Source organism: Lynx rufus, unplaced genomic scaffold (genome assembly GCF_022079265.1).
Source record: "Lynx rufus isolate CCGP_SWC_20201006 ecotype Redwood Valley unplaced genomic scaffold, mLynRuf1.p SCAF_15, whole genome shotgun sequence".
Lineage (NCBI taxonomy): Eukaryota > Metazoa > Chordata > Mammalia > Carnivora > Felidae > Lynx > Lynx rufus.
In genome coordinates this window covers 6,466,084-6,478,323 of record NW_025814829.1, presented here as the reverse complement: position 1 = coordinate 6,478,323, position 12,240 = coordinate 6,466,084, and the positions used below count along the sequence as shown (strand labels likewise).

The 12,240-nt window shown below is 40.0% G+C and overlaps 1 protein-coding gene across 5 annotated transcripts in view; it reads right to left on the bottom strand.

The window, feature by feature from the left end:
- The window catches only part of RAB3GAP2 (RAB3 GTPase activating non-catalytic protein subunit 2), a 102,101-nt gene that overhangs the window by 20,694 nt on the left and 69,167 nt on the right, over positions 1 to 12,240 (bottom strand). For all 5 annotated transcript variants that reach the window (XR_006961544.1, XM_047076549.1, XM_047076551.1 and 2 more), the window contains exons 20-24: positions 11,974 to 12,190; positions 11,494 to 11,591; positions 4,022 to 4,127; positions 3,012 to 3,172; positions 1,708 to 1,936 (exon numbers count right to left, since the gene is read on the bottom strand). Coding sequence is in view for 4 of the 5 variants with exons in the window: in XM_047076549.1 (XP_046932505.1) it covers positions 1,708 to 1,936; positions 3,012 to 3,172; positions 4,022 to 4,127; positions 11,494 to 11,591; positions 11,974 to 12,190 (811 nt within the window). In the remaining variant the exon portion in view is untranslated. The remainder of the gene's footprint in view (positions 1 to 1,707; positions 1,937 to 3,011; positions 3,173 to 4,021; positions 4,128 to 11,493; positions 11,592 to 11,973; positions 12,191 to 12,240) is intronic.

Here is a 12,240-nt window from a genome sequence, read left to right as displayed (position 1 = left end):
TGTCCCAAAAGGGAGAATCTTAACACCTCGATTCAGGCTGACTGAAGCCAGAACCTCAGGTATCAGCTTTTGAAAGTACGCAAATATATACAGTCTTGTAGGCCCACAAGCATAAACCCCACCGGCCACCAGAGTTAGGAGACCTGAGATGTCCCCCGGGTGGCAGTTGCAAAACTTAGGGCTCATGAGTGTATAAGCTCTTTCTGGGTTATAATGACAAACTGGGACAAGGCAGAAGGCGAGTGCCAAGACGGCATCCACAGCCTATGTTCCTTCAGAGCAGCTCCATAGGCCACTTAATATGTGCCAAACCGAAAGCCTGCCTCTCAGGTCAAAGCTTACAAGTCTTACAAAGCCCGAGAAAACAAGTTAACTAAATAAAAAATCTATAAATACACAGGTATTTATAAATCCAGAAATATATTCATTCCAGTATCAAATGCCTGAAAGAGCTGCTGGTAAAAAGAAACTACACAATGAGGGTTAAAAATTCAAGAGGTTTATGGTCAAAGGAACCCAATGTCTCTAGGACAGTAGAAAGTAATAAATCACAGAAGAGGGTGTAAAGTTCTGTGGAAATTAGGAGGAAGAAGAGAAAATTTGCAGCTAGTGGATCATGAGCAGTTTCTTAGAGGAGGTAGCATTTGAGCTGGGCCTTGAGAAAGGCATGTAATTTAGAATCCGGAATGGGACAGGTGGGGAGCAGGAAGGGGGCAGGCTCAGACCCAGAGATGGGGAATCACAGGTCCTTCATTAGAACCACAATCAAGCAGCAAGAAATGGAAAAATGGGTTGGATTCAAAGCCCAAAATTCTTAGAGAAAAGACTTAAGAGTTTATATTTGTTCCAGAAGTTCTTGACTCTCTTGTCTCAGAATCTCCTTAAATGCTTAAAAAATACTGACAATCCCAGGGGTGCCTGGGAGGCTCAGTCGGTTGAGAGTCTGACTTCAGCTCAGGTCATGATCTCACAGTTTGTGAGTTCGAGCCCCATGTCAGGCTCTGTGCTGTCAGCTCAGAACCTGCTTCAGATCCTCTGTGTCCCCCCTACTCTCTCTGCCCCCTCCTTGCTCACGCTCTCTCTCTCAAAAATGAACAAACATTAAAAAAAAAATTACTGACAATCCCAAAGAATTTGAGTTTATGGGTTATATTTACTGATATTTATGGTATTATAAGTTAAAACAAAATTTTAAAATATTTTTATTAATTCATTTTTAAATACAAATAATAAGCCTATTACGTGTTAATAACATTTTATGAAAATAGCTGTATTCCCCAAAGCAACAAAAGACGTTTAGTAAGAGGAGCAACACTACGTCTTTGCCAATCTCTTCAACTGTGCAGCTCGTATCTGGAGTCTCCCATCAGTTTCTGCTCTCCATCCACTGTGATCTGTTGTTTTGGCTGAAGTACAGGAGGAAAATCCAGCCTCCCACAGACACGAAGTCAGAAAAGGGAGGGTTTTCTGACTCTTTCTTTGCATTCTTTGAGAGCCACAGCTGATTTTCTAGGTGGGGGAAGCGGGAGGAGGGTTCCTGAGCAGGGAACTGACAGGGTCAGACTTTGAGAAGAAGTACGTGGTGGGTTAGTTAGAATTCTTTTAATCTGAGTGTATTTCTCTTTCCCTATTCTTTCAGTCATTTCTATAAAAACCACCAGAAACGCCCACGACATAAACATGCAGATATACAGGTGCAACGCTCACCTTTTCCTCCTTCCAATAACTTTTTGACAGAAAGCCTCGGGAGGGGCTCAGCCTGCAGCGATGACACTTTGGAGGCTGGCGTGTTTGCCCTGCTGTGAAGTAGGGTCTGAAGTATGAGACAGTCCTCCAGCTGTTTCAGCAGGAGCTTCCAGTACTCGGTGTCAAGAGAGAGGGCCTCCCAGGAGTCGGTGAGGGCCTCGGAATCAGCACCCAAGACTGTTTGGGAAAACTAACAGAAAACGCACTGGTGATACTCTGGCAAAGAATCTGGATCGACATTAACTTGAATGAGCTTTTAACTTGAAAGCTGATGACAGACCGTCAGGATACATCACAAAGCAGCACACAGATGCTGGTTCACAAATGTTACTACTTGACTGGGATGGAACAGGAGGGACAGGAGGAGACGGCAGGCTCTGGGGCAACAGTGAGTTGGACTCACTGCTTCGACATTTGCAAGAAGATCTGCAGTAACGCCCGATTCATCCAGTGTGTACTTCAACACGTTTGCAGGGCCATCCTTGACAAGGGCCCCGGTCTCTTCGGTCAGTACTGGGTACTGGTATCTCTTCAAAATGCACTCACCAACATACAAAACGTATCTCAAACTTCTTCTCTTTCCATTATTATAAACATCTTAAGCCATATTTAGCATATTTAGCAATTTAGCATAGAAACTATACTCAGGCCGACAGTGTTAAGTGAACGTCTACAGGCCCATTTAAGTGGCTCATCCAATTAAATGCAATGTCCCCTAGAAAGAAATTATTTGATCTACCATGAGATATGAGATTTTTAAAATTTGAGTGTTCAAGAGATGAGGAGAAACCACAAAGCAAAACGGTCAATAGGAAACTTTTATGTGTCATTCAACACTACATCCCCTAAAACAACTTCTGTTTATAAAAGAGGGGGCAGAGGTTATAAATACAACCGTAGAACTTGAGAGCTAAAACAAAGCTCAGAAATAACGCAGTCTAACCCTGACCTCCTGCAGACGGAACCGAAGCAAGAGATACATGTTTAAGGGACTTACCACACACGAGGGGGAAGACCTCTGCCCTCCACCTGCAGGACTTTACCCCTCATGCCATGAGGTGATGGCTCAGCTCAAATACGCATGCCATCTGAATAAACAAGTTAAGGGCAGCACCCCTCACTCCCAGTAAGACAAATAAGAACCTGCTGGGCACACATTTCAAACTCCAGATGTTCCGTAACACTGAAGACACCGCAGCCCCGACGCAGGCTGGACAGGGACAGACCCAGCCCATCCAAACATGGGCACGCCCCTGCCCACTTACTTTCTTCTCAGTCAGACTGTTCGAGATCTGTGCGGCAACGGAATGGCCGACGTGTGCAGACAGCAGGGCGGCCCCGTTGTTCTCAGACTGAACACAAGCCGTCCGCATCTGCTGCCACCACGGGGACACAGACTGGGAGTCCCAGGTCTCGTCGATGGCCACTGCAGGCAAAAAGAGAAAGTTAAACAAGAGACTCGGAGCTTGTCGATTTTTTCTGGTCCAATCTTTACATCAAATGTAATGCAGAAGCTAAATTCCCCAGTTATGCACTGGTAGATTTCTGAATGACTCAGAAAACAAATCCATAACTTCTCTTATCAGAATACTTATATCCCATTTATTTAGGCTGCCTTTAGTGGTCTTGCTTCTGAATCAACTGTAAATCTGTGGAATATTTTCATCATTGCTGAAAACTACTATTGAATTTTTTTTTAAGTTTTATTTTACTTATTTGGAGAGAAAGCAAGAGTACAAGCAGGGGAGGGGCAGAGAGAGAGGGAGAGAAAGAAGCCCAAGCAGGTTCTGCACTGTCAGCGCAGAGCCCAATGCGGAGCTTGAACTCACGAACCCTGAGATCCTGACCTGAGCTGAAACCAAGAGTCGGATACTTAACTGACTGAGCCACCCAGGTGCCCCACTACTACTGAATGTTTTGATGTAACGGATTATTATTCTAATGAGGCCAAAAATAATTTAAAAAATGACCTCCACCAAAGACCATATGACTTACCTCAATGAATTAAGAAAACGCATTGTTCATATCACATTACTTTTGATGCCACAAAATATAAATTTAATTTCCATAAAGCATGCTTTGAACTGAGAGCCATTCATACATAAAAGAATCTGCAGAGAAACGTTTTGTACACTGTAGTCTCCTTTTATTTCGAGAAAGCATCCTCCTTTCCCAGTTTTGTGGTTTTCAAATGGTAATTAATCTTCATTTGCAAAAGCAGCAGCCTGCATCTCAGGGCCTGGGGAACCACGGTTTCCACCGGCATCTATCTTACCTCTCATCTTGCTCAGGAGGGACAGCATCGTGTGAAGACAGCACACAGACTGCGGTTTATCCAAAATATCTTTTTCCTTGGAAAGCCAAACACTTAGCAGCAGAGCCTGAAATCAAATTTAAATAATTTTCAGTAAAATAAATAAACAAAAGGTTGCAGTTTTCAAGAGAGCACATGTGCGTATATGAGTGCTTCAGTCCTTCGGAGGGAGAAAGAAGTGGTTGCTTATTGTATCACATAACACGAGGGACAGAAAAGGCACCTTGTCTACTTAAGAGATTCTCTATCATCTGTCAGATAACTAAATTCCACCGATTCCATCTCTTCTTTGGGTTAAGCATTGCCTTCCAGGTTGAGCCTTGATTACGGAGGATATTACCAGAAAGGTCACTACCAAGTTAGCATAGATCGCTGTGGATTGGTGAGAAGCCACTCAGCCGACTGGAGGAAAGGAAGGATCTGGAGCTGTGGACCATACCCCGCATTGGCCACAAGGCACTGTGGACTTGGCAATGGTGAACAGACATGTACAACTATCAGATTCTAGTCTTTAAATAAGGCATGAGAAACAGACTTTAAGCAAAAACACCTAAATCAACATAAGTGACTTTTAAGATGCCTATGAACCAGCATACCTACTGAAAACTCAAGTATTTGAAGATGTATAAAATTTGTACACAGATAATTCTGAGATAATGAGAAGTTCAAAGGCACAGCACCACACCTGTCGGTACAGGTGTTTGTGGAAAGCCTGGACCTTCATATATAAAAAAAAAAAAAAAAAAAAAAAAAAAAAAAGCCTTGAAAATAAAAGGTTGATTATCACTTTAAATATATTAGTACAAGTAATTCTCAAAAATTCAGAAGAGTAGGAAGTTGAAGAAGTGTGTGAAGGAAATTAACCTATGAGAACGACCTAAAGGGCCAGGAGAGGGAAGTACCCGCCAGGCATCACCCCGTTCAATTCCAACAACCTTGTGGCAGGGATAGTCTCCCGCATTGTACATATGACGAAAAGTAACTTACCCGGTACCATATAGCTAATGAATTAGGCCTAAAGTCTGAACCTAGATCTGCTGGATTCTAACACGCATGTTTTCTTTTCTCTTTAAAAAATTATACATGTGCACAGGCATGTACATGTACAAATAAACTTACATGTTACATAATTTTTACAAATAAAAAATACATACTTTAAAAATTTTTTTTTTTCAACATTTATTTATTTTTGGGACAGAGAGAGACAGAGCATGAACGGGGGAGGGGCAGAGAGAGGGAGACACAGAATCGGAAACAGGCTCCAGGCTCTGAGCCATCAGCCCAGAGCCTGACGCGGGGCTCGAACTCCCGGACCGCGAGATCATGACCTGGCTGAAGTCGGACGCTTAACCGACTGCGCCACCCAGGCGCCCCAAAAAATACACACTTTTAAAAGTACTGTTGTTTTCTTTTGATTTTACTTGTCTCCCTTTTTTAACTCTTATGTCTCTCCCTATGTCAGCCTTTCTACCTCATCCTATCCAGGCTCTGGGCTGTCAGCACCGAGCCCGATGTGGGGCTCGAACTCACAAACTGTGAGATCATGACCTGAGCCAAAGTCGGACGCTCAACCAACTGAGCCACCCAGGCGCCCCCAAAACTTTTTTTTACAACCAAATATGTGCTTTCATATTTGCCTGCGTATTCATAAGACAATGTGAACAATAATAAGTGCTAATGATTATACAGAGCTTACCATGCGCCAAGCCACTAGTAGTGTTTTAAGTATAGCTACCCAGAGAGCATTCGGCAGGGGGGGATAGCAGAGAGGTGGTCACTGCTTTATAAAAACACGGTCATATTATGCCACGTTCACTCCACTTGCCACACAACATCCTATGTAGTCCACGAAGTTTTGACTGACTTTCTCCACTTATCAAGGTTATTCCCTCTCTTCCAGATCTTCTCGTAACCTCATACAACAGTGCTACTTATAACCACTAGGCAGGCTAAAAAAAAAAAAAAAAAAAGAGTTGCCTGCAAAGGCAACAAAGACACTCCAAAATCCAGAACTTAACCATGTCAGTGTTCGATGAACACACATGCTATGAAGCAAATCAAAAGGAAATGAGGGAATTGGCACAATTTATCTTTTAGCTTCACTGTTAAGTTGCCATTAGATTCACTCTGAATAATTTCAGGCACAAAATATAGGCCCCAGGGGTATTTTAAGAGCACATCAGGTTTCTTTTTTTAATGTTTATTGTGGAGAGAGAGAGAGAGAGCGAGAGCGAGCATGAGCAGGGGACGGTGAGAGAGAGGGGGAGACACAGACACTGAAGCTCCAAGATATCAGCACAGAACCTGACTTCATGAAACCAGAGATTATGACCCGAACCAAAGTCAGAAGCTTAACCAACTGCACCACCCAGGCACCGCCCAGGTTTCTAAACACACTTAGAGGTTTACAGTCTGTCTTTTCAAGCTTGATTCATCTCCTCATCAGCAACAAAGTTTCAAAGTGCTCAAAAAGATACACAACCCAAGGGGCTACTGCAGGCTAAATCATACTTAGACAAATTAAATGCCATACCCTGAATCTTTCTTCATACTATAAACCCTTCTAGTTTTCTCTCCAACTAACCATTCCCCCTTATCCACCACCACCTTTATTTAGCAAATTCTAAAACAAAACAAAACAAAACAAAAAACTATTCTACCGAACCCTCTTTCTTTGTCTCTCTCTGGGTCAGCCCTGTTTTTCTAACTTTCTTCCACCAAGGTAATCTTTGCTTATGACACAGTGGGTGTTCCCCATTTTCAATAAACTTTAAAAATTCCAATCAGCTTTGCTTTAGTTTGCATGTAAAAAGTCAGTATGAAAGAGAGGATGCCATGGGAGTCATCAGAACACAATGACACAATTTTAGGATCACTTACAAGCAATAGGAAGATTTTTTAAGCATCAGAAAAAAGTAAGGTAAAAGGAGAAAAATAAAGAAGAGAATACAGAGATAAGATACCACATAAAAACATACACATGAACATACATAACAGAGCAAGCATACAGAAGGTAGCTATAACTAGTAAATACAAAATATTCTTTCAATACATCACAGTAAAAAATGTCAGCTTATTTACAACGTGGATATTCATACTATCAATGTATACTGTTGTTTCACACACAAATGTCACATCTTGACACACTAACAGATATGTGAGTATGAGATTTTTATTAAGAGAAACTCTGAGAGGAAATTCAGTTAATTCCTCTTTTCTAAGTCAAGCAAGATCTAAGACCTGGTAAAACCTGTACCTAAGAATGAAACAGAAAATCCCAGGAGTCCTTGGTAGCTGCTTCTAATGCTTAATGAATTAATTGTACCTCTTGCTAAGTATCCTCCTGTAATAGTAATAACCCAGATGTTTTAAACCCTTCCCTCAGCAGAAATGCCAGCAGACAGAATGTGAGGAAGCCATCTGTTAAGTCCAGTCTCTACTTAAAAGAAACTTCTCTTGTCAGTTTTTTGGAGGAGCCTTACTTTCCAGTCTTTGCTGAAAACTAGATCTGTTTTGGGTTACAGATTTAAAACTTGATAATATTCCTCTGAGGGTAATTAGAGTTCTAAACATTATCGTTTTAAGCATTTAAAAACTATCGGGCTATCGGTCTGTGAATTACACTAATATAGTAAAATAGTGACTAAATCAAATGTAAGTTTTACAAAAAAAATGGTAAGTATATCTAGAAATATTTCTAAACTTAAAAATATATACCGCCCAAACACATACAACCTAGATTACAAGTACCAAATTTCTTCATGAACATAATTCCAATGAAACTATTATGAAAATATTGCAGAAAAATAGGAAGAATTAGCATTTCAAATAGTGTGTCTTTATAACAGTAATAATATATTTTGCTGAAAGACCAAACACCTTTTATTCATAATGTTTATGTGCCTAACTCCTAAAAGTCTGTTACTCCTTGAATATAATAGACATTTATTCTCTTTTAAAAAACGTTTTAAAATTTAATAGCCTAGAGAAATATCACTGGCCAATATTTTGACACTGGCACTAACTGCTTTGGGGATGAGCAGGATGAGGCAGGACACACACTTACTACACGGGGACACAAAACCCCTGCACTTTATCTCCCTGAGGTCAGATGGCTTAGTTGCGGCCTCAACGTGCCGGCCACTATTTTCTCTGATCAACGTGACCACAATGACCAAGCAGCCTTCTTGAAAAGCTTGTCTTTTTTTTTTTTTTTTTATTTGTATATTCCATTTCTTACTCTTAACTCTTAGGCTTTGTATTTTTTTTTTTAAAGACATTCCCCCTTCCCTGCCTATTCATACTATTAATTACACACTTTAAGTGAAAATGCCTTGTTTATTTCTCTGTACTCACGGCAGGATTTTTAAAAATTACACGGCTGCTTAACAGCTTTCAGCTATTGATAAAATACTTCTAAAAAAAAAAAATCTAGCCGTAAACCATTTGAGAAAAACAAGGGAAAAGAGATGAATCATTTGGAATGTGTGAAATACAATCTCTCAGATGAGTTTTTAAAATAATTTCAAATTATAACCCACTTTATAAATTCTACAGCACAATATTTCTATAGATCACAGCTTTATGGGTTTAAAGCAGGGAGATTTCCTACATACTATGTGTCACTTGATTACCTTACAACATCTATATATTTACAATAGGGTTCACTGATTTTAAGTTGGGCGGCCAACGTATCTTCATTCCCCAAAGTTCCCTTGTGCTTCCTGGCATCAGTCTCCAACCCCCACCCTCATTCTCCAGCAAACGTCCATCTCCCCCATCCCTATATTTTTGCTTATTCTAGTATTTCATATAACTGAAATCATACAGTGGGCAGTCTTGTTTCTGGATGTTTTCACTTAGTATAATGCTTTTGAGATTCATTCATTCATTCATTCATTCATTGCACAGTTATTCTGTGTACCAGCAGTTCACTCCACTGTATGGATACCATCGTTTATCCATTTATCAGCTGGCGGATATTTGGGTTGCTTGCACTTTCGGCTGTTACGAATAAAGCTGCTGTTAATATCTGATTCCAAATCTATGTGAGCATCTATTTTCATTCCTCTTAAATACCCAGGAGTGAGATTGCTAGAGTTTATAGTAAATTTATGTTCAACGTTATAAGAAACTTTCAAACTGTTTTCCAAAGTTGTTGTGCTATCGTTTGCGTTAGCCGTGCTGAGAGCTCCGATCAGTCCACAACTTCTTCAACACTTGATGCCATCAGTAGACTTCATTTCAGTCACCCTCTTGAGAAAGAGGCTACCGTACTTTTGTTTAGCATTTCCCTAACAGCAAATGATGCTGAACACCTTTCAGGTGATCACTTGCCATTTGTATGTATCTTTTTTGGTGATGGGTCTGTTCAAATCTTTTGCTTTTTTTTTATTGTACTGTTTGTCTTATTACTGAGTTGTACAGATTCTTTCCTAATGTGCCTACAGTTCATTTATCAAGTATAAATTCTGAAAGAGAGGCTTGCCTTTCAGTTTCTTAACAGCTGTAAAACACAGAAGTTTTGAATTTTGATGAAGTGTAAATGATCAATATTTTTCTTTTATGCTCATGCTTCTTGTGTCCTATGAAATCTTGGCTCAATCCAAGCTGTCCCCTATGTTTTCTCCTGTAAGTATTGCAGCTTTAGCTCTTATATTTATGTTCCATTTTGAGTTAATTTTTATATACGGAGTGAGGTAAGATTTGAGGTTCGTATTTTCCCAGTTTCTTAGACCCCAGACTTAATGCAAATAACAATTTGTTGATATTGATTAAACACAGTGTGAAATAAGAAGTCTTCTGTACTCATCCTGTTTAAGCATCTCAACTTTGAATAATAAGCAATACTTACCTCCTCTCTTTTTAACTTTTTATTTCATAACAGTGAAAGATTCACTAGTGGCACACACACACACACACACACACAAAAACTCAAGGAAGTTCCATGCACCCTTCCTGCAGTCTCCCCTTACACAATATCAAAACCAATAAATTAACACTGGTAAAATTCATAGAGTGTATTCAAACTTCACCAGTAATACATGCACCCATACATGTGTGCATGCAATTCTACCAAATGTGTAACTTTGCAAACACACTACCACTATAAGCACTTAACTATACATCAGCACAAGACTCCCTTGTGTTAACCCTTCTAGCCATACCTGTCCCTCCCTGCTCACTCACCCATCACCTTTGGCAACCACTAATCTATTCCCTATCTCTGTAACTGTGCTATTTCATGACTGTTACAAAAACAGAATCACACAGTACATGTCTTTCTAAGATTGGCATTTTTACACTCAACATATCTTCCTTGCGGTTCACTAGAGGTGTTGTGTCAATCAATGGCTCAGTCCTCTTTATCGCTGAGGAGTATTCCTGGTAAAGCTGTACCACAGTTTAACCATTCCCCCACTGAAGGACATTTGCGTAGTTTGCAATTTTGGGCTATTATAAATGAAGCTGGTTTTGGGGTGCCTGGGTGGCTCAGTTGGTTAAGCATCTGACCCGATTCTGGCTCAGGAAATGCTGCCAGGGTCATGAGATGGTGGGATAGAGCCCTGTGTTGGGCCCCACGCTGGGCATGGAGCCTGCTTAAGATTCTTTCTCTCTCTCTCTCTCTCTCTCTCTCTCTTTCTCTCTCTCTCTGCCCCTCCCCCGCTCAAACGCACATGCTCTCTAACAAAACCAAAAAACGCTGCTTATGAAAATCCATGTACCATCTATATGTATCTTTAACTACTTTACTTTCGGACATACATACTGCAAAGTGACAGAGAATGGAATCTGTTTTTAGAAGATTAAATGTTCAATTAAAACAATACATGACCACAGTCAACAGGCTTACGGAGGGAGATTGCCCAAATCCTGGCCAAAATAGGAGATGTTAGTAAGGATGTGAAAAAGTATGTATTTGTGCATGTAAGGCGGGGAGGGAACAGAAAAGGGATGACGACAGGGTCCTTTGCAGAAGGGCAAACATTTAGTGTTGTCATTCTCTACTGGATGATTCTTTTGTTTTACATTTGTTATAGCACAGAGACTAAACCCTAACCTATTTTCAAAGTTTGGGAATGTTTGATAACAACTCTGTATTGCTTTAAGGGAAGTTGATTTTGTTCTGTAAATAAGACCTTTTTTAGTTCCAATATGAACATTTTCCTTGATGATCACAACCCACTATAAATGCACACATATGTGTCAGATTCTAAATTTATTTTAGGCCAACCATGGAACATGCATGCTACAATTTATAGAGCATTAGAGAAATAATTATTACTCAAATATGGTAACTATAAGTTTCTCTGATCATTTTTGGGAGGTTTGATGTATGTTGTATGATATGCTTTAGACAATGGCATTTAAACAAAAGACTGACACTTCCAGATGACATCAGCAGGGAAGAAGAGCATGCGAAGAAACCTTACCAACAACAGCTGAGGGCTAAGTCCAGCTGACTCCAAAGTACGACACATATCCTCAGTAGAGCTTTCTCCATGCAAACACTTCCAAAAAAAGAAGCTGCCTAGTAAAACAAAAGCAAAATGCATGAACCAACAGCTACTTACCATTTGGACTAACATTCTTCCTGAATTGCAACCTAGATCCTCAGAGAAGCAATGCAGCACGAGAGAAGAGAAATGAATGGTTCGGTTTGTTGACTTTATAGCAGAAGGCAAATCATTCCATGTCTAGCACTGTCTCTTTAGTATAAGTAATAATCAATAAAACTTTTATGACATAGTGTCTACATATCCAGAGTATCTTATGTTAACTGAAAAACATACATTAAATTTTCTCATTAATTTACTTTTGAAACAAACTGAATCTCTGAGATGCTGTGAACTCCTCCCAGGCTTTCATCCAGAAGAGGCAGGTTTCAAAGAGCAGTTTATCATGCCACCTACCTAAAGCCACATACTCCTCTTCACTCATCTTTTTTATGTTGATCGCATCTTTCTCATATTCTAAATATTCCAGGAATGTTTTTACAGGCAACACACCATCCTTATCATCAGAGAATCGGACGGTAGTAGTTCTGGACTTTTCCTGTTTGTACTTCTCTAGTAATGCCTGGAGCTTATGCAGTTCTTTTTCATCAAGCCTCAGTAACACAGCCAAGTCCTTAAAAAATAGGAAAAAAAAAAGTCTTTTTTTTTTTTTTAATTTTTTTT